Here is a 21,314-nt window from a genome sequence, read left to right as displayed (position 1 = left end):
TGTGATCAAAATGGATTAAAATGTCCATGCCATGCCATAAAGGAAAGTTAAGTCCCCGAAGGAAACCTTAAGGATTTAAATTTTATATGTGTATATATATACATGTAAAATAAATGCATCTTGACCCTTAGTGCTGACTTTCTCCCATTCAGTAGCAAAATGACTGCTTAGAAATGACATATTAAGAATACATCTCCGTGGTCTCCAAATGGTAAGGTCCTTGGTAAATATAGATACGAACAAACCAGTGTAGTTTTATGACTATTAATCTTTATTGGATAAATGTACGTGTTACAAAGTAAGCAAACATTCCTAACACAACAAGAACTAGTACTTTTTTTTCAAGATTTTTCCTACTGTGAACATTAGCTTATGATGCCATATATCTCATACAACTTGTGCACTTATTCCAAAAGGATAACATTGTCTGATTACCTGGTTGGATGGGTTTTCGTTTGAAGACACACCAGAATTTTACTAAAATGCTTATTAAAATAACATCATCTCAGGTTTTGAAAACCTATATGGTGCAAACCTGACCCAAGTTCATAAAGAAACAACAAAACTCGTCGGATGACAGTTCATTAAAGCTAATATTTTCAGTGGTTGATGCATAAAACGAAAAAATCACAAGTCATAATCGTCAAGTATCAACATGCATTTTTCATCGTAAGACGTGGTTTACATACACTAGGAACGTGTACAGGGACATACAAATTCATAGGGCAAATTTTTATTCATTTGCTCTATGCTTGTGCTACTGGTATCTGTATCCGGTATAGAAGAATTTCGAATAAATGTTTTCCTAACCCCGCCTGCTTGTTATACATTAATGGCAGATACTGTCAGGTTAAAATGTAATGTCTGTTAAAATGTAATTTATATTTCATTAGCTTGTGTGTGGAGAGCCAGAATGTGCAGAAGATAGATTCAAACAGTATTGTCTTAATATATTTGGTGCTGATTCAGATGAAAAGAAAATAGCAAGGCAGGATTTCAGGTACCCAATTTTTGAAAAGCCGGTGGCAAATATTAATGCTGAAGAATGGCCTGGTTTACTGTGACCAGAACTTCTGAGCCAGCCAGCGTTTGCTTTCACCAGTTAAATATTGAACTGGGTTAGCTGCTGCTTTGCCAGGCTGCAGTGTCCTTTCCTGAAATATTGGTTCTTGGAAGGCTGCTAGGAAAACTGTATCAACAACTTCACCGTTAAGTAAATATGCAATATTAAAAGGTGCATCCTTCTAAGAGAGCTCCCAAGTCCACGAAGTGTGTGTTTCTCTGTTTGTGCTGTTGGCGTATCCCCACTTCTCCAACATACATGCCTCTGCATAAACACCTTGCATTCAGTTCCATGAGGTTTTAACAGTTTGAAGGCTAGGAAGAAACATTGCAGTTCCCCTGTCTGATCCCCTCCCTGCACACTGCAGGCTACGTTACCTTAGCTTCAAGCTGCTACTAAGGCAAGAATTACTGGCACTCTTTTTCAAGAGAGAGAGTGCGAGCATAAATATGTGCTAAAAATCTATGAAAAAATGACATCAAATACATCTTCAGAGGTTTGAGATGGGAATGCAATAAACCTGAATCCTTGACATCTTTATTTTCACATTTTTAATCCTATTTGTAAAGTTCATTCTAGTCCAGTAAAAACTTCTTCCTTTAAATTTGGTATCAGCTGAGCCTACTTATAATTCATTCAGGCTTGTTTCTGTGATGCACACTTAAATGAACAGGTAATAAGAACTGAATAAATGAGCAGAAAAGCATGAATCAATTGTTCAATTCCTGACATATACTTAACTAAAGTATATTTACAGACAAAATAGACTTTACTCCGTGAACTGCTCTCTAGATTATTTAAATGCCTTTTTCTTTGTTTTCAGTCTCTTTGGAGAAGAAAGCAATAGCAACATTAAATGAATCACTAGATACAACCCATCTTCCATAAATCTGTGTGTCAACTACCCAATGTATTTAGCTCATCTCTGATACACAAATAGCAACGCATTGCATCAAAACAAGCCTTCTTGATCTTTCAATGTTGTAATGCTATTCCACAGTCCGGAGAAAAATACCAGTTCCAAAAAAGAAGTTTCCCCAGATAAACATCTATTGGTTTTTGCTTTCTTTTTTTACTTGGTTTCAAAAAGAAGAAACCCAGCAAATGTAGAGAAGCGTTGATGGTCCCCGTGGAGGGCTCCATTTCCCATTCGCAGCCAAACTTCATCTCCCTTGGCAAGTTTTAGCACTGCACTGTTTCCTGAAGTGTCTGCTTTCCCTTTTGATTCATAGCTGAGGATGAATATTTTAACAAGTCAGCTTTTTGTTTCTCATCAATTATCAAGCAAACAACTTTAAAAAAAAAAAGAATCCAAGAAAGCACATTGTTATCCTGAGCAAAACTTCCTTGAAAGGCTTGCCAACATATTTTCAGCTTTACGAGGAAGTGTTGGCATCTTTCTCCATTTGATCTCCTAGTCAAATTTTGCACCTTACCTAATTGCATCATTTCATTCCTTTCTGAAATTCTGGGAGTTTAACTTTTGCATTTTTTTTCCAGGGCACAGGAACAAATTTGTTTTTTGAAATAAAACTCTCCTCATTCATCGCAACACTCCAGATTTCCTGTGATGCTCTTTTCCCCTTGGATTCATCCCAGCTAATTTTAAATGCCTCCAGGTCAGGAGTCTCATGTGAGATTAGCCGTTGTGCTCCTGGCACGTGCAGTGGGCAGAGACAGGCAGCTCACTGCGTCCTGAGGCCTTTTGTTGGAATGTAGATATGTTTGATGTGGGCTAACCTGCTGGCTTAGCATGAGTCTTGGTTCACTTTCTTCCAACTGTTGCCTTTTCTGACATCACTGCGTCAAGGGGAAAAAGAAAAGGGCCCTTTTCTTTTGCAGGAAAGATCTACTGGGAGTGAAGCACCCTTTGGTGGTGCTTCAGGTTCAGGCTGTGGAAAAACCTTGACAGCTTAAAAGAACCATAGAATTGCCTGGGTTGGAAGGGACCTTTCAGATCATTGAGTCCAACCATCAACATAACTCTGACAAAAAACATCACTAAACCATGTCTCTGAACAGCACATCTACCTGTCTTTTAAATACATCCAGGGATGACGATTCCACCACTTCCCTAGGCAGCCTGCTCCAATGCTTGATAACCCTTTTGGTGTAGAAATTTTTTCTAATATCCAATTTAAACCTACCCTGGTGCAACTTGAGGCCATTTTCTCTTGTCCTGTTGCTTGTTGCTTAAGTGAACCTGCTAAAATGACAGCTTAAATGAATCTGCTATCATCTAAGTGCCTAAAATCCAGTGTGATCAACCTAAGCTTTTGTGTCTGTTTATTCAGGCTTAGGAGAGAAGCATTAGACCCCTGGTTGGTATTAAAGAAATAATAGATTTTTCCAAACACATTGTTTTTTCAGATACCCATCTGGCTACAAGCTTGTTGACCTGGTCCTTATAGAAGTTGATAAGCTAGAAGTAAATCCTATTCTCAATGATCCTCCAGATAAAATAAAAAGTTCAGAAACCTTTTTTTTCTAAGTGTGCTAATGATGACAAAGCCAGTAAATGGAGGACCTTTGCTTCTTACTTATCCTTACTGCTGCAGTTTAAATGCTCTCCACCTTTAAAGTAAATTGCTCTCCCCTTAATCTTTAACAAGACTGTTACGAGTATGACAGACAAAATGAGGATAAAGATAACATTTTAGCAGAATGACAGCATGTTACCACTGGACTCCAACCCTGACTTGCAGTGCTAATTCCTTTCCCCTGAGCTTTGAGGAACTTGTGATCAAGGCTAAATTTTAGGTCCGGGATCTGTGGCAGGTATGGTCCAAATCTGCAAGTTGAGGAGGGTGAAATGCAATCGTTTTTCTTTGTTGATTATTTTACCCTACAGAATTTCTTCTTCTTGAAATGTGAACAAGTTGTCACATCTGTGCAAACATGTCTTTTGCGTTAATATAGCCTGGCCCTTCACTTACCTATATAAGCTGAAAACAGTATTACCATTATGCATCAGGTACACATACACTTCCTCCACATCTTCATGTTTCATCATATTGAAGGTGAAGAAATACACCCCTGAAAAGATTACCAAATACAATGTGTTTACTTCATAGAGGGAGGTAGTCATGCTACAGACTTGTGCTTCTTGCTTAGAAAACAAAGTAGCTGAGGCCAGAATTACCTTCCAGTTGTCAGTGGGTATATTGCTTCTGCTTATAGTGTGCCAAAATCTGATTCATTTTTATTCTGCATATGGCAGGGGCTAAGCCACATGCTGTTCTAGGGAAATGACTGTATTTGAACATGGCAGGACTGCTCATCCCTTCCTTCTCACCCAAAGGGAAATTCCCAGAGGCTGAGTGTAGTGACCTCTCTCTCACCTCTTTTCCTTACCTTCTTGCTCCTGCCCTCTCCCAAAAGGGCAGCCTCCAGGCCAGCCAGGGCTCAGCCTCAGGGGCTGTCAGACAGCCAGCATCTCGCCCAGGTCAGGCAGGGCATGAGTGGCTTTAGCAGCACCCACTGCAGCTCACCTGTCCGTACCACACCCTGAATAACGCAGACACAGCCACCGCTTCCTCTTCTTGCACAACACACCCTTACCATCACCCTTTTTCTTTTTAGCTCTTTCTCTGTCTGAGAGGCACCAACAATGTTGTCAGTACAACCATGTTAGGTGTCATGAGCTCTACAAGGCTCCCCCAGGTAAGAAGACCAGCTCCTGGTTCCTGAACGGTAATCTATGGCACTGACCCTGCAATGGGAGCTTGGAGTTTGCATGAAAGTCATTAAATCATTGTGGGTCAAAGTTTATTGACATCCACATACACACTAACCTCAAAAGGAAGCAGCTATGAGGACACACGCCCCCAGCTGTCAGTAAGTTGTGCTACAGCAAGCTTGGAGGGCCTGACTTTTGTTTATTTTAATACCATTTACCTTAGCAGTGAGTAAATGAATGGCGGGGTGAGAAAGGCCAAGTGAAGGAAGGTGGTTTCAGACTTTGCTTAGACATGGTTTTAGTTATGGCCCTGCCTCCCCCATCTTCTATTGTTCTTCCTGCGCCACAGCTGTGTAAGATGGGGGATTGATGCAGCTGAAAAATAACTCAGGAAAAAAAGTAATGCCTCATTTCCAGCCACACGTCCGTTGCAGGCCAGGTCACAGCTGAACTGGCATGAGGGAAGATGGGAATGAAGAGAGTGACTGGAGGCAGGAGGCAGAGGAGCGATCTGTGAAGATGCTGCTGCTGCAACATCAAGGCCACGGTTATCTCATCACTGTGGCTGAAGGGCTAAAGGTCTCAAAGCAGATAGATAGTTCTGCTCCCTCCCCAGCTCTGGCCATGCCTCTTCCTCCCACCTTTGTGCCAAGCACTAGTCGCGCTGGCTGGCAAGCCCTCTCTTGGCTTGCTCGGTTTCCAATTTAATTTTTCTTGAAAGTACGTGGCAAGAGCTATGCTGAGTGAGCCTCATCAGTGCCTTCTGCAAAGGCAGTGAACTAGTTTCTCATCATTATTGACCACACTTCTCCCTGTAGCTCCCAGAATTGCATTATTTTGTTTAGCAAACACTCACCATTCACTGGAGCACCAAATCTCCCAGTCATGACATCGAAAAAATTCCCAACATTGGTTTCGACACTGCTGAAGATGATCCCACTGTTCTGGTTGCTGAAGTGAGTAGCCATGGAAGCCATGAATGCGACCTGGAAAAACAGGTTCTTATTCAGGTAGTCGTTCACAAAATGCACACGTGTAGAGGAATCAGCTACAGATTTTTTTTCCTGTATTTGCGGTCTGTTTATTTTCCTGACAGAGATGTTCTTCTAGGGCCTGCTCCAGGGCCATTAAACACCAGTAACAAAACTCCCATTGAATGAAACTGGAAGAGGACTAGGCTTCTTACATTCAATTGGGCTATTCATGACTGTAAAAGTAAGTGTATGGGCAAGTGTTCGCAGGTCAGGACCTTCGTTTGGGATTTTATTTACTTTCAAGTCTCTCTAGAATGATGAAACGGAAAACTGGTACTGAAAACTTGATGGCGTTTCCGACAAGAGTGATTTAATTAGTTTTTATATATTCCCCAATGCATTTAGATTGGATATTGCTTTTAACTGGATGTGTGTAATAAATAAATAATGCTTGGTAAAATCCATGCACATTAGTGTTTCTTGCGAACTACCTTCAGAGATACATTAAGCATTTTTATTAGAGGTCCTCTAGAAGTGCAGTTGCTGGGACTCAACATTCAGTGCTTTTTCTCTTACCAGTTGCCTGGTATCCTCAGTCATGACAATTAGAAGGTGGTGGAGACCAAAAGAGGAAACTAAGTGTAAACTGTTCTTCAACTTCGTGTTAACACTTCTTGCAGTGAGATGTATTGGCCGTGGAAGATGTTTTGTAGGAGACAGTGCAAAACCTCCCACATTGGACAACTGAAGTTACCCTCATCTTGCAGGGGGCAGGGAAGGGGGAATCCCTTAGCTCTGAGCCTGTGATCCCCCCATCTGACTGTCAGTAAGCTGGGCACTGGCAGAATTGCTGCACCTGGGTGCCACACAGTCAAGTCGTGACTTGGCATTTTATCTCTATCCCTTAACTTCTGAAATGAGAAGCATTCAATTACACTTTTTACTGCCCCTCAAAAAAAAAGGACATTTTTCATGAGATTCCAGCTATACTAGTATTAAAAGAAAACACTCCAAACTTCTTTTGATTTCATCTCCAAATGAGAACAAAACCAAAAGAGGCAAAATCAAATGCAAGTCCATGTCCAACAATGGAAATCATTAGCCATCTGCCCAGTAATCTGAGGAGCTCCAGATGTGAGCTGAAAGCTTGGGCTGATTTTCCTTATCCCTGCGTGGATGCATTTTCTGTGACAAAAAATTGTTAACTTCTTGCTTCTCAGCCAGGATCACATCAAAGTTCATCATGTGTTAAAGGAAAGCAGCTGCAATGGCAGCTTGATGGAATTTATTGCTTTTTGTCTAGATTCCATTTCACATTCTCTATGACCCCAAGCTACTTTTCTTGGGTTGATCAGAAGAGTTGAAAAAGACGTCCCTTCTCCCTAGGTCTCATTTTGAAATAGCAGATGAACATAGACACGCCAAGTTTTTCAAAATAATCCTGTACTTAAAACAGTAATGTATTCACAAGTATTTTCTCCTCCACCTGCCCCCGCTCTAAAAATCTTAAGTGTAACGCTAACAAGGAATGGTATGCTTTACTCTGTAAAGAATTTTTAAACGCATCTGTTAAAAACAGTGATGGAATTTTACTTTAAGATAGGTATTGCAATATGAACCTTTGTTGTTCATCTTCTTTCATTGTTCAGTTTTTAATTAAGTTACTACCACTATCTTTATGTAAGAAAAATATGCTGATAGCTTATTTTAAAATTGCAAAAGGATTAATGTCGAATGTAATTGCAACAAATATGTTTTTAAGATATTCAGCTATAATGTTAATTACGATCAATTCTTTAAGAATACGTCTAAAACAGTTCTCCTTTATTACAAAAGTCTAGTAATTTTGGAAAGTATTTTAATTGTTAATTTTATTTTGTGCAATTATCCCATCTTCATGCAACCTAGGGTGGAGAATTCAAACATAAACGATGACAAGAAATCAAAAGCCATTTTCCCATACTGCACACTTTGTACCGTTGATTTTGCTGTTAATTTGCATGCCTTTTGTGAGGATATAAAGGCATATATAAATGACTGTTATTGGGAAACAGTATTGTTCAGCTAAAAGTTGTAGATGTATAAATAAATCAGAACTTCAGTCTCCCCCGTAGTCAGAGTGTTTGGATGTGGGATTTCTTTTTGTGCATGTTTGCTGTGTCCCATTTTGTCTCTTCTGTGTTGAACTGGGTTTAGGGGGTACAAATCAGATCAAGACTAAGGCACTTCCATTAAAGTGTGTACGTGTGAGTGAGGATGTAAACCCCCTTATAGTTTCTGGAGATCTATATACTCTGTGGTGGCTGAGGTTGCATTTGCCCCAAAGCAGCCAGTGACTGTCAGATTGAGTTGCTCTTCTAGATCCTCAGTGATTGTAATGGGAGCCTAGATGCTTCCCTCACATGTAGGCTGTCTGACTCCAATCACTTGCCCACAGAAATGCACTTAGTGCCGTCTGAAGTGCTTTAGGATCCCACGACACAGGGCTGGCTGATCCGACCTACAGAAGCCCCTTCCGGAATGGCAGCTGGAGACCAGGAGGGATACACCTCAAAGGCTTGCCATGCACCTAAATCTTGCCTTTTATGAAATTCAATAAGGGCAAGTGTAGGGTGCTGCACCTGTGGGGGAATAACCCCATGCACCAGTAGAGGTTGGGGGCTGACCTGCTGGAGAGCAGCTCTGTGGAAAGAGACCTGGGAGTCCTGGTGGACAACAGGATGGCCATGAGCTAGTAATGTGCCCTTGTGGCCAAAAAGGCCCATGACATCCTGGGGTGCATCAAGAAGAGTGTGGCCAGCAGGTCGAGGGAGGTCATCCTCCCCCTCTACTCTGCCCTGGTGAGGCCGCACCTGGAGTACTGTGTCCAGTTCTGGGCTCCCTGGTTCAAGAAGGACAGGGAACTGCTGGAGATGGTGCAGCAGAGAGCTGCCAAGATGATTAGGGGACTCAAACACCTCTCATGAAGAAAGGCTGAGGGATTTGGGTCTCTTCAGTCTGCAAAAAAGACGACTGAGGGGGTATCTTATCAACACTTACAAATACTTAAAGGGTGGATGTCAGGAGGATGGGGCCAGGCTCTTTTCAGTGGTGCCCAGCGACAGGACAAGAGGTAATGGGCACAAACTTGAGCATAGGAGGTTCCACCTAAACATGAGGAGGAACTTCTTTCCTTTGAGGGTGGCAGAGCCCTGGCACAGGCTGCCCAGAGAGGTGGTGGAGTCTCCATCTCTGGAGACATTCAAAACCCGCCTGGACATGTTCCTGTGTAACCTGCTCTGGGTGACCCTGCTCTGGCAGGGGGTTGGACTAGATGATCTCCAGAGGTCCCTTCCAACCCTATCATTCTATCATTCTATGAGATAGTCAAGTCTTCCTGCTATTTCAGATGAACCACTGGTATATTGCTACACTGCAATATACAGTGTGGGCAACTCTTAAATCGCCTTTGCCACAGCAACCAAGGGTCTTAGTTAGGCAAGTCCCATTTACTTTTAGTTGCCTTAAGAACAGGACTACACCACATCTCCACTCTACTGTAGATATAGATATACGCAAGCTCTTGGCCCTCTGCCAGATTCCTGTGATATGAAAAAGCTCTTAGGCAAAAGCTATGGGACTATGCCAACACAGTGTTGAGCCCAAACAAATATACCCCATCCCTCAGTAGAGCTTATCAGATCAGGCTTGAAACCATGTTTTAATACTCATCTGGCTTTTGGGTGATTCATTCACAGGCAGAACCTACATGCTTCTCAACATATTTAAGGTATCTAGACATGCAAAAACTACTGAGGCGTATTTTTCAAAACTAGAGGACTTCTGTCTGCACTCAGAGGCTTTGACCCCATACTTTGAGGAGTTGGATACATATGCTTCTGAGAATCTCCCAAAGTCTGACTGACCTGAGAGGCATGGGCCAGAGTGACTCCTTTACTCTTTTTATATCCTGTAGGAAGCGTAGTTAGGTATGTGATAAAGCTTTATAGAAAAATGATAGTCCCCGCTATTCTTCTTTAACGACCCAGATACTGGCTTTCTGCCCTAAAAGTGAACTATATACGTTTCTTCTTTATCAGCTGGATTCTTACTGTAAAGAAAGACTAATCCCTGATGTCTTTCTTTCCCAGGAAGATCTGGCAGAGCACATTTGTCAGTCATGACAAGGGCTACATATGTCTCTGACTGTATTAAATTACAGGGGGATTTGCTTCTTAAGTAGTTAGGTGCTGTTTTTCAGAGAAGAAAACCATAACCTGAGAACTGATGCAGCCAACACAAGCCAGAGATTTTGTACCTGTAGCTCTGGGGGAATCCCAGGGTAACCCTTCTCGCCTTTGGGTCCATGATGGCCACGCTCTCCCCTTGGTCCCATATCTCCTTTGTCTCCTTTCTCACCTTTGGCTCCTTCCTGGCCAGTTGCGCCATTATTTCCATTGTTTCCATGATTTCCTTAAAGGAAACAGAGCTTTCTGTTTAACTTAAATACTTTCATGTAATGGGTTTTAAAACAGATAACTGTTAAACTCTTTTTCCACCCGTTTGCAACACATGGACTTTTCAATACCATAAACCCCAGGCTGAGCTGTGACGGATAAGAAACAGCTGTATGGTTAAGCTGAAGGTGACGGTTTTGATGAGCAAGTTTCCAGAAGAATGTAGATTGACGTTTAAGAGTTAACCCTCATGCTATCTTGGTGTTGCTGCATAAAGTGCCGATATCTCAAGTCATTGCATTGTTGGGGAGTTGTGCAAGGACAAGACCTCAGTGGACGTGAGGCTCAAGGAAAGCGAAAGCCACTGCCTGTTGACACATACCAGGTAGCATGCGTAAGCACTCTTGCTTTTCCTTTTGTGTAAAAACTTTTTTCCTGATATTTTAGGTTAATTAGGATAGGGTAAGATAATTTTGAATAATGTTTTGCTATCTTTAAAACATGTGGACACAAAGGAAAGAATGGCTGCAGACTTAAACTAGCCAAATGACCCGTCTGTGCCAAACCCAAGAGAGTGTGCATTCTCAGGGTGCTGGTTAGCTTCAAGGGGTCGATTGACTGTATGTTCCTAAATTTAAAGAAAGACAAAAATTTTATAATGAAGCTTTTCTGAGATGGTTTCTTGTAAAAGAGGTCATTATAAAAACATATTCCTGCATCTGCAGTATTACTTACTTTCTGATGTTTACTGAGGAAATTTACTCGGCAAATGTCAATGTGACTGACAAAATTTTGAAGTTGGCTAGAATCACTGAGCAATTATTATGCATACCTGAAGCAAAAACCTGACCTTTCAATTAATTACTCAGGGGATTAATTAGTGTCATCATTGTTCTAAGTCTTCCTGAACTGAAATTAGATTCTTTGCCACTCTGCTTGTTCTCTGATTAGTCACTGTGGTTATGAATTTACAAGAATGGTGTTGTTTGAGGTCAAGTCTAATGATTAAGTGATTCTTCAGAGTTTTTGTATAGAGAAAAAAAATTCACTTCAAACAAGGAAGCTAAATGGTGGAAGAAATTAAGCAAACTTGTTTGGGTAGAGAAATCGATAACTCTTAAAAATAACAAGAATGTTTACTCTTGTAAAGTATAGCCAGAAGAAAAGTACAGCCAAAGTGAAGCCAGAACTACTTCTCTACCAGTTCAGAACAGAAGTCTGCGAGCGACATTTGATTCAATCAAGGGAAAAGCAGCTGTTGTCGTTCCCCCGACGGGCACAGTGATACGAAATGCAGCAGATGAAGGAGAGAGAGAAATTACAGGGTGCAGAAGGTGGCTGTCGGCCGTATGTTTGTGGCATCCTGCGGTGACAAGAAGGTGTGACTGAGATACATCCTCGCATCAGGAAAGGGCAAAGCTGGGGCTGGGCTGTGCCCCAGTAGGTCCCCTGCAGCCTTGAACGTGTGGGCCTCATTCAAAATTGTGTCCCACTTCTAAGAAGCCAACAGTTTATTACTATGTAATGCAATATTTCTGCACAAGAGGCCTCACCATTAGACTTTTCTTTCTTCTGTAATGCTCAGTAGTATTTTTATAAAGGTTGATGCATGAATATCTTACATCAGGCTAATACCAAATACACCTATGACCTTATTTTGCTGAATACCCAAAATATGTTGAAGTAACAATTTATTTTAATATTTTGCTAGCTGAAGGTAGTTAGTGAAACACTTCATTCACTCAGATTTAACTTCATAACAGACAGATTTAACTGTTACTGCAAACTGTTTCTACCAAAAATCACTACATTAATTTTTTTGTGTGTGTCGTTATGTCATGTCTGTTACTGTCAGTACATTTGTGAGACAGAAGGATTATGAAATTGCATTTTTACTGTGATAACAGAAGACGTAAGCTTTTGAAGATGAGACAAATCTGCCAGTCAGTGACATGTTCGTTTACATTATACATCTGCTTTAGGAACCATGATTTTCAAGTCCCTGAAGGTAGCTGCTGTAACAAACCTACACCAAAACGCAACTAACTATCTTTTTCCCTTCTCTAGGCTCTTCTTTTTCCACACCAGTTATCAGATAGAAGTATACCCCTTTCTTGTGTATCCTGTTCTTCTGTGTGCATTTCTAATGGAAAAAAAAAAAAAAGGTACTTTTTATTATGGAAGAAAAGAAGAAGGAAGGAAAAGAAGGCATTTCTACGACAGAACAGAAGCATGTGTGTCTGTGTAAAATATTGGCTAGCAGTATGCTAGATGAAAAAAAGCTACTGAATACAGTACACAATAGCGTAGCCAGATATTCAAAGGTAACCATAATAATCAGCTCCAGGGAACAAGTTCTTCCAACTTTAATGGAGGCTTCATGCTGCTTTGAGAGACCAATTTGCCGTAGAAATGTAATGAGATTACTTTTAGCATGAATTTGTGAAAGTTGAATTTTAATAATAAATGCGTTTTCACTGGAAAAGACTTTAGAGTCTAACTGAAAATCTCTGAAAATCTCCCCAGAAGTTACAGGAAAATCTTGCTTCTGAACCTGTCCCCAAATACTGATGTTTGGACCATTCTCTGATATTTCATAGAACAGCCTGTAATTTATAGCCTGTAATTAGACTGATCAAAAAATCAATTAAACTTCATCTTTACCTGGCATCCCAGGGGGCCCAGGAGGTCCTGGGGGCCCTTGGTAGAGTCGAACTCCAAAGTCACCACGGCAGCAGGAACTACAGTCTGGATTCTGCGGTCCGGTTTGTGGGGGCTAAGTGCACAAAAATAAGCTTTAAATAGCTCATTCACGGAGGGCATCAATCATATGCATGTCGGTTACAGGGTCTTCATTATATATTCTCTGTTTATATATTTGCTAAGTTTTCAAAACTCTTCTTATCTGGCCTGAAATCTCCCATATTTGGGTTGTCCCTGAAGATGTTATTTTTGGAAGATTTAAGGAAATAGCTCATCAAGTGTTCTAAGAGCTGTATGAGTATTAAAAAAACCCAACTTGTCCTGTCAAATAATGAGGGGTTTGAAAATAAAATAATACCAAGTAATGAAAGTTAGATGGATATTTCAGTTAGGTTCGTATCCTGTTTTTCACTGATCCCACGTTTCAGCTGAACTTTCTTGACAAACAAGCCTATGTACAACGAGTGGTAGGACACAAGGGACTTCATTGACCTTCAGCAATGAAGTATCCTCCACTAAACATGAATAAAACTGTGTTGGACCACCCAAAGGAGATGTTAAAAAGTGCCCATGCAGCATATTCCTGTTCATGGCCCCAGCCTTGCATATTTACAACCTACTGAAGTTGGGACAACCTAAAAAAGTGCCAAGACACATGACAAAAATTTGAACTGACCACAACCACCTGGTGTTATGGACGTTTGATTATTTGTAGTTGTGGGTTTGTAACGATGAAAATCTGTTACTGAAACTATGAATATGCTGAAAGTAATATAGCAGCATAAACAAACTAATGAGTTTATTATACACAGCTCAGCTACTATAATAATAGTTCTGTTTCAGTGCTTTGCTTTCCCAAATTATTGTATTTATACTAATGGAGTCTCATTCAATCCTGGCTGGATTTCATAACTAGCCTGTTGCGATGATTTAGCCCTCGCAAATCTTCTGATTGGTCAGCCAAGGTAGAGGTCCATGGTTTGATTTTATTTCTCTACCTCCTTCTCATTTCTAATTCTTTGTTTCTTTTTGCCTACAATTCTTTGCTATTATCCAGAGGTGCAAATCTGCAGTTCTCAAATTCTGGTGGGGGGATAGTTACACCAGTCTGACTGCTACATTTCTCTAATCATTCTACTGTTTGTTTTCCTTCCCTTTCTTTTCACTTGTCTTTATTGTCCTCAAATTACTTGCTTAATGCAGACCTATTGGTTTAACAGCAGCAAACCAGCCTCTGGTGGGATGGGAGCTGCCAAATGAGATGTGGTGTATTCCTGCCCTCAGGGTCATCAGCTGGCTTGATCTGAAACACTAAAGACTCTGCCCACGTTTTGAACAATACCAAGCACACCCCCAGACATTAATTTTGAGAGACTTGGGACTTCATGTTTATGGATACAGAAAACCCCGTTCATATCATCAAAATACTGCAACTCCTCCAGTGGTACAGACACATGCCCTTTCCAGCTGGAACCACAGCCAGTGGAGCTACCATGGGAATAAAGGCTGACCAGGCAGCTCAACAATTATGCTTCATATTCAAAGAGTTATGGAAATGTTAAGACTTGACAGTGGGCAGAAGGGCTTTATACTTCTGGGGTTTTGGTCAATGCTATGCTTTTTACCATATTCCTTGATAAGGTCTATATTTTATGAGAAAAATGAGTTCTGCCTCTTGGACTGTTTGTTCCTAGAGAACCTGTTTGTATCTTTCTTGCTGTTTTATCTCTCCCAGTTGTTAGGAAGAACATAACTGACAATCATCAGATATACAGTTTAAAGCTTTCCTAATATGAGGGAAGAAGTAGCCCTAGTTTTGGCTCATTTTCAGTCCTTGAAGGGAACCAAGTACAAGAGGGGCTGGAATGGTGCAAGCATTTTGCACCACCTGAAATGCTAATGTTGAGTGTTGCACTGAGATCAAAATCTCCAGCTCTTTTTTGATAGTGCTCCATATTCATATTAAATGAGAAGGCAAACTGTGTATGTATTTGTCAAGAGCAAATAAGTCATATCAGCCTAGAAATATCCGAAGACATAGAACTGTGGGTTACAGGTAAGGGAAGGCATGACTCCAGTAAAATGGATGGTATGTGAGACCCTCTCTATGCAGGTAAGGTTTGGGGTTTTTCCCAATTCACTGAAATCCTGAATGACGTTATTAGCTAACCAGCTATGTTATCATAAAACAGATTCTAGTGCTGGTCATAACCAAATGCTGTTTGGCATTGTTACCTCTCAAAAAGCTCAGCAGGTTATTACACGTGAAATGAGGCAAGTCCTGCCAGCCTGGTTGTATGAGAACACTTCCACTGACTTCAAAATAACTACTTATGCAAGTCATAAAGTAGTATTAACTTATTATCTTTACTAATCCTTTGACTGGGAGGGAAAAAAGTGTTCACAGTTGGCTGCTAAGAACAATGAATATTCAGGATAACTCTTTTAATCTCTAAAAACAGAGAATTTCATGAAGAGTACGTTTAAAGGAAAAACCTGTTCCTAAAGTAAAATTACACTCAAATGGGACAAAGGGATTAATGACGATCTACTTGCCAAAGGTGTCCTATGCAGCCATTTGTACATAAATTTTATCACACAATGAATCTTTGGCATTGCTCTCTGAACATGAATATGTTTTAGGAGCTTGAAATGCATTTGTCATTTTGATTTCCTAATACAGATAGAAAACTGGAAATATTTCTGAGGCTGTTTGCTGAATTTCCTGATTTAGTATGTAGGAGGCAGTCATAGGCAACAGATAGTCTATAAAATTCCCTTAACTTAAAGGTGTGAACAAACCATAACTGGAGACCCAGCCCTTTTCCACTTCCTTTTTAATTTTATGGGTTTCTGTTATATTGTCTAAGACAATGCAGGAGACAGGCATTGTACATCCACTATTCTTGGCTCCCGTTCTGAATGCAAAATAACATGTCTCTGTGGGCGCTAAGGCCCCTTTTTTACCAAAGAATTAAACAAACCAAAATTGCAAAAATGAGGGTGAAACACCATTAGGTTGAGGGGTACTTGAAGGTTCTCAAAGAGCAACCTCAAAAGAAAGAATGTGTCTGGCATGGCTTTCCCCAGTCACTAGGAGTTCTTGTGCTTCAGAAATGCACATTATATTTTACATAAGTTACTAATAGCCTGAAAACTGGCCTTGTACCCAGTGCAGCAAAACCAAATGCTGTTGTTTCTATTCCATAACAAGGAATGGGACTGTTAAAACCCTTTAGCAAGAGGGTGAAATTCTCCAGCCAGAGCTAAGACAAGTAAGAAACTAGGGACTTAGGGGTGAAACAGCTTTCAGATATCTCAAGGGGAAGAGAAAAGTTTTTTACATGAACTAAAACATGTCTGTGCCACCTTCATTCCTCCTCTGCCTCGAAAACCCTGGAGTCTAGAGATGGAAAATACCTATTGTGTCAGCCACACTGTGATGGATTATCCCTGTCAAGCATCTGCTAGTGCTCCATTTCATTTCAGTAAGCCAAAAATTGCATCATTTCCCCAGCAAAGATTGCTTCTTAGAGCAGGTCTGGCAGGTAAATGACTGCCATCAGCTGTACTCAGACTCGCTGGGCTCAGTTTTAATGTCACAACCTCTTTCCCCAGCAGATAACTCCAAACATGTTGGATTAAACTCTCTGATGAGAGACACATGCACCCCAAACACAGCGACACTTTCTGAGAGGGACAGCTTGACCCCTAAAAGAGTGGTAATTTTGTATTCAATCCTGCATTATTGGAAATTATATTGAGCTAAATGGGAATCTTCTTTAAGTACCAATAACACAGTCTGTAGCATGCAGCTGCACAATTCTCTCTGCAGTAAAAAGGTACACACACACTAGCTGGCTCATTGGACTATGTACCTGATGGTTTACACTGTTTATATACTGCAAATGCAATTTAACATACCTACAGTTAAATATCTATTTTGCTGAGTGCACTGGAGGAACATATAACTCCTGCCCAAGAAATATGAAATGCAAAGCACTATACAATTTAAAACCAGGGAATATAGTGGTATATTAAACCTATTCCCATACTTGGATATGTTTCAGTTCTTCAAGCCTAGGACAGGATTAAAATCAAATCTCCCCTCTGCTAATCATGAAGTAGGTTATTATTCAACACTTGTCTGCATGTCCATGATTTTTGGAATTCAAAATATCATAGTATGATCTGAAAGAGCTTTAAAGCACAAATGATGAAATGTGAACTATACAGGACTCAAACATTTGTATCAGCAATAGGAAAAAACCACTCATGTTCTTGTTTCTGAAAACATTAATCAACGAAAACTTTGAGTGGAATTTTGTTTTGCCTAGTGCTAGAAAAAGCTTCATCTTCTGCCCTTCAGATTTTTCCCTTTAAATTGAACTGCAATATTTTATGTATAATCAAATGATGCCATTTTCCCTTTGCTGTGAGCTAATGACTATAATATCTAAAATGCCATATAAAAGGTATAAAAAGATTCCCAGTTTAAAATGCAGATACTAGGGATGATTTAGAGTTTCATTTCAAGTCTTTTTTCCTCTGAAACTGTCAAGTTGATCTATATTGTTGAATTTACTTATTACATTAGTATCTCTTTTTTATAAGCTATGGCTTAGAATAAACTTTTTGAACACTCAGACTTTCATTGTTTGTCTCAAGCTCAAAAGAATATACTCTATATACATCATTTTCAAGTAAAGTTATTCTCTGCTAATTGAATCTTTCCAAATACCATTATAAATCCTGTAATTTTCCTTCACATTCAAATGAGTTAACAGAATCTAAAACTTCAATATATTAAATAAGTATTACCTTGAAATAATTAGGAGACTGTATATCAGAACATATGATTGCACAGGATCACAGTTTCAGCAAAACAAAGGGCTGCTGTCTATGTTGAAACCCGTGTCCCCAACCACTGCTGGTTCTACCAGCTCATTAAAAGATCCTATAAAGCAACCCAGCAAGATACAGACCAATACACAGCTTTAATAAAAATAATTTCATAAATATATCACTAATACTCTTAGCAAAAAAAATAAAAAAAAAAAAAATCTCATTAGCTTTAAATATATCTTTAGAAGATTAATTCAGAGTACCTGGACTCTATCTGAGGTAGTCAGTTCTACATCATCTACCTCTGGTCTCAGGACTTTTTGGTCTGTAGAAGTGCTATTATCAACAGTCCACTCTATAAGTTGACTCCGCTGTTTCAATATTTCCCTGCTTCTGGAACCTTTATGGCCAGTCTGGTGGTGACTTTGCAATACTTTGGCCACTGGTTTATAAGATCTTCTGCTCACCTCCATGTATTCATCTTGACACAGGCAAAATGGAAGAAAAAATAAAGCCAGTAGATGCCAACTGATGAAATCCTTCTCTGCCATGTTATTCAAAATAAATTTTCAGGAGTCCAGCAAATGCCTTGCAGAAGTAGAACCTCTTTGCTGCACCAGGAGTTATGTGGTCCTTTCAGCTTTTCCACTAGTAAGCCTGGCACTGAGACCAGTACCAGGTTTTATATGGTTGCGTGCAATAAATAAAACTGAAAATGCCAAAGTGACAGGATCCTTCATCCAAAATCAGTCATGCTCCTTTAAACAAACCAGGCATTATTCACCACTTCACCACCACAAGGAAAATTGATTTGTATGCTGGAAATGACCACAGCATTTAACGGACTCCCGTGGTTCCTATTTGGGGGCATTAAAAAATGTAGCACCTTTTCTTTGGCATGTTTTTGTTTAAGTGTGAAAAAATGTGATGGAAATGGAGAACATGTGGCTAATGGTTTACGCTCCTTGATTAGACATGGAAAGGCTGTGAATTCACACTCTTAAATGTCTTTTGGACACAGTCACCTTCCTTATTTGCCAGGAAATTCACACACACAACTGCGTCAGCCCAGTACGAAAAATCCTTCCAAGAGCAATTAGGAAACAAAAGCACAAGAGGAGCTTTTGCATATGATCCTGACCCAATGGCTGTTTCTGACTATGCTTTTCATTCACTAAAAGAAAAATATTGAATTTCTGTCAGTTGGCCAACGGTGGAAGGAGACTGAGTAAGTAGCTCTGAAAAACTGGGTTGAATCCAGATTCACAGAGCCCCGTTTCTCAGCATTAGTTCAACCTACTCAGTCAGGCAATATTTTTTCCCTTGAGTTCCCAGTGTTTTGCTAAATGCAACTGCCAAACCAAGTTTCATGTCTTCGCTGCCAAGTAAATATAAATGTACTGGGGGCTTATTTCAGACTAAAAGAATCGAATTATATATGTATGATAATATCCATATTATATTTTTTTGAACCACCCACTAGTATCCTCTAGAAAGCCACAGATGCAGAATGCAGCTCTGTAAATGCATCCACATACACATGCCCACCCAGCCTTCCCAAGACCAAATATCTCCTTGGTCTGTGAGAAACACTTCACCAGTACTACTGTTGGCTGCAACAACATTACTGAAGGCATCGGCCCCAGGTAGTGATCCCTGGCCCCGCAGTGTGATGGACTGGTCATACTCAAGTTGTTCCAGGCTGACCAGCCTGCTTAGCGTTTGGCTGGGGCTCCTCTGTGATCTCTGGGGGTATTCTGTGGCCCTAAATTATCCCTCATTTTTCAATTTTCTTTTTCTTCCTGCTCAGTTGTCTGACAAAACATGAGGGCTTTGGTGCAGTGGTTGTTTTCAGAGCATGAGGCTAAGGCTGCATGAGCACAAGGGGCCTGTTGGGCTGGTGATGAAGGTTTCATCCATCCAGAAGGTATTCTCTGAAGCTAATGATCCACAGATATTGCCAAAGCTTAATTTTGGGGAGGAAAACAGACAGTGCACTCCAAAAGAGATGCTGGGAACAAACCAGGACGTGACTAATCAGAAGGCCAAGACCCACCAGTGAAATGAGGTGCTAAGTTATTTGATAATGTAAAAAGCCTTAAGCACACCAGCATGCTACGGCAGCAAAGCATAACACTGCAGGCACTGCTAAACAGGGGAAATGAGTTATATCTGCTAAAATGCCCCAACTTCATTGACTGCAGCTGCAAGGGACAGTCATTATGTGACTTTACTGCCTGGCATATTACTGAGATGGGGATGAGGTATGGAGCATCTGAAGAAACAAAGCCTAATCTTCCTTATAAAATCCTAGGAAATGTTCTTTTTTCACCCCACGTAAGGAGAATACGGCTCAAGCAGCAAGGATTTTGAAAGGGACTGTGGCTCTCCTGTCTAAATGGAAGATGAGCCCAGCAGGGAGATCTGTGATGTGAAGGCTTTTCGTTCAAACCCTGGTAGGTGCTGGAAGGGGTGGACAATCGGTGGTTGCTGAATGATGGTGAGGAAGTGCTTGAACGATGGTGAAGCTGTAACAGCAGGAATCATAATGCAGTTTCAGTGAAATCTTGGATTCTTAAGTCAGGTGTTCAGGATCATTGAGTAACGATTCCTAGATTAGCTCTTAAGCCTCGCTTCAGTGTATAAATATTAATTAACTAAGTAGCCTTGAAGAAGAGACTTGTTAGCCTATGCTTTATGACTACTGAAAATCCTGATTTAAAAACAAATGTAAATATTCCAGTTATTTCACTGGGCAAGGAAAGATGGAAGGGAATTTACTGGAGAGTGAAGCAAGACTTCTGAAAACACAGTTCCAGATTTTGGAAGCTGCTGCCACCAAAATGGGGTTTCTTTTTCAAGGAGAGAGAATTTTCTTGGTAGGAAGAGAGTTTGAAAACCCTGGACTCTGTAAAACTGGGAATGACTCAGAGACAAACATTAATTTATCTTGGCACTTAATAATTTGATTCAGCAAGTACTGGACAGCACTGATGTTCTCAGCTGCCATTAGGGCTTTCATGGCTTTCCAAACTCTGTTCCCGGAGCTTCCTGTGGCAAATGTTTCCACCGTGAGTAATGAACATCCACAGCACCCATATCCCAAAGGGAGGAGGAATAAAACCAAAGAGATTTGGGCTTCAAAGCCCCCATCTATCATTTCATGCAAAAGCTGAAACAAGCATGTTTTTTGGCAGCTATTAGAAAGAAGAAAGATTCCCTTCCTCGCTTTCTAATAGAGTCCACCTGGTTCCTACCCATCACGGCTCTGGTGGTTTCATGCTACACACATTTTTTGGTCCAAATTAATAATAGAGTTTAGACTTTGCTCTTTCGTTTCCAATCTTTTGAACGGAATCCCATCTGCAGAAATCTTTGCTGCCCACCATTCCCCTCTGTGCCTTCATCAAGGAATAGCTGGCCCACAAAATCATTGTCAACAGGCAGAAATTTTGGACTCACAAGTAAAAAGCAATGGAGGAACCGATTCTTGATCTCTAAACTGTCAAATGCACTTGTCCAAATGTGTGAACTGAACCTAAAATAAGAGGACATCAAAATAGCAGTGCTTTGAATTCACTTTGTACCGGAATAAATCACTGAAAATGCTCGAT

At 40.4% G+C, this 21,314-nt stretch overlaps 1 protein-coding gene across 2 annotated transcripts; it reads right to left on the bottom strand.

Moving 5' to 3' along the window:
• Nucleotides 1-226: 226 nt before the first annotated feature.
• Nucleotides 227-18,334, bottom strand: C1QTNF3 (C1q and TNF related 3). Of its 2 annotated transcripts, none has more exons than XM_054185861.1 (6): nucleotides 17,964-18,334; nucleotides 12,817-12,928; nucleotides 10,014-10,168; nucleotides 5,599-5,728; nucleotides 4,000-4,099; nucleotides 227-2,295 (listed from the first exon to the last, which is right to left on the bottom strand). In XM_054185861.1, exons 1-6 carry the CDS (start codon nucleotides 18,249-18,251, stop codon nucleotides 2,136-2,138), a joined length of 945 nt encoding a protein of 314 aa, XP_054041836.1. In that variant the 5' UTR covers nucleotides 18,252-18,334; the 3' UTR covers nucleotides 227-2,135. The 2 variants fall into 2 exon arrangements, with proteins under 2 accessions (XP_054041836.1, XP_054041837.1); XM_054185862.1 differs by having other exon boundaries at nucleotides 18,168-18,334.
• Between the last annotated feature and the right edge of the window lie 2,980 nt (nucleotides 18,335-21,314).

Source organism: Rissa tridactyla, chromosome Z (assembly GCF_028500815.1).
Source record: "Rissa tridactyla isolate bRisTri1 chromosome Z, bRisTri1.patW.cur.20221130, whole genome shotgun sequence".
Taxonomy (NCBI): Eukaryota; Metazoa; Chordata; class Aves; order Charadriiformes; family Laridae; genus Rissa; species Rissa tridactyla.
Note: the sequence above shows the minus strand (reverse complement) of the source record. Positions and strands in the feature narration are given on the sequence as shown.

Bases quoted from the DNA above. Each gene is read 5' to 3' on its own strand.
- C1QTNF3 (XM_054185861.1), bottom strand. From the start codon at position 18,251: ATGGCAGAGAAGGATTTCATCAGTTGGCATCTACTGGCTTTATTTTTT. The intron at 12,929-17,963 runs GTACTCTGAATT...TTGTGCACTTAG, and splicing joins CTACCTCAGATAGAGTCCAG to CCCCCACAAACCGGACCGCA. The intron at 4,100-5,598 runs GTGAGTGTTTGC...TAATCTTTTCAG, and splicing joins ATTTGGTGCTCCAGTGAATG to GGGTGTATTTCTTCACCTTC.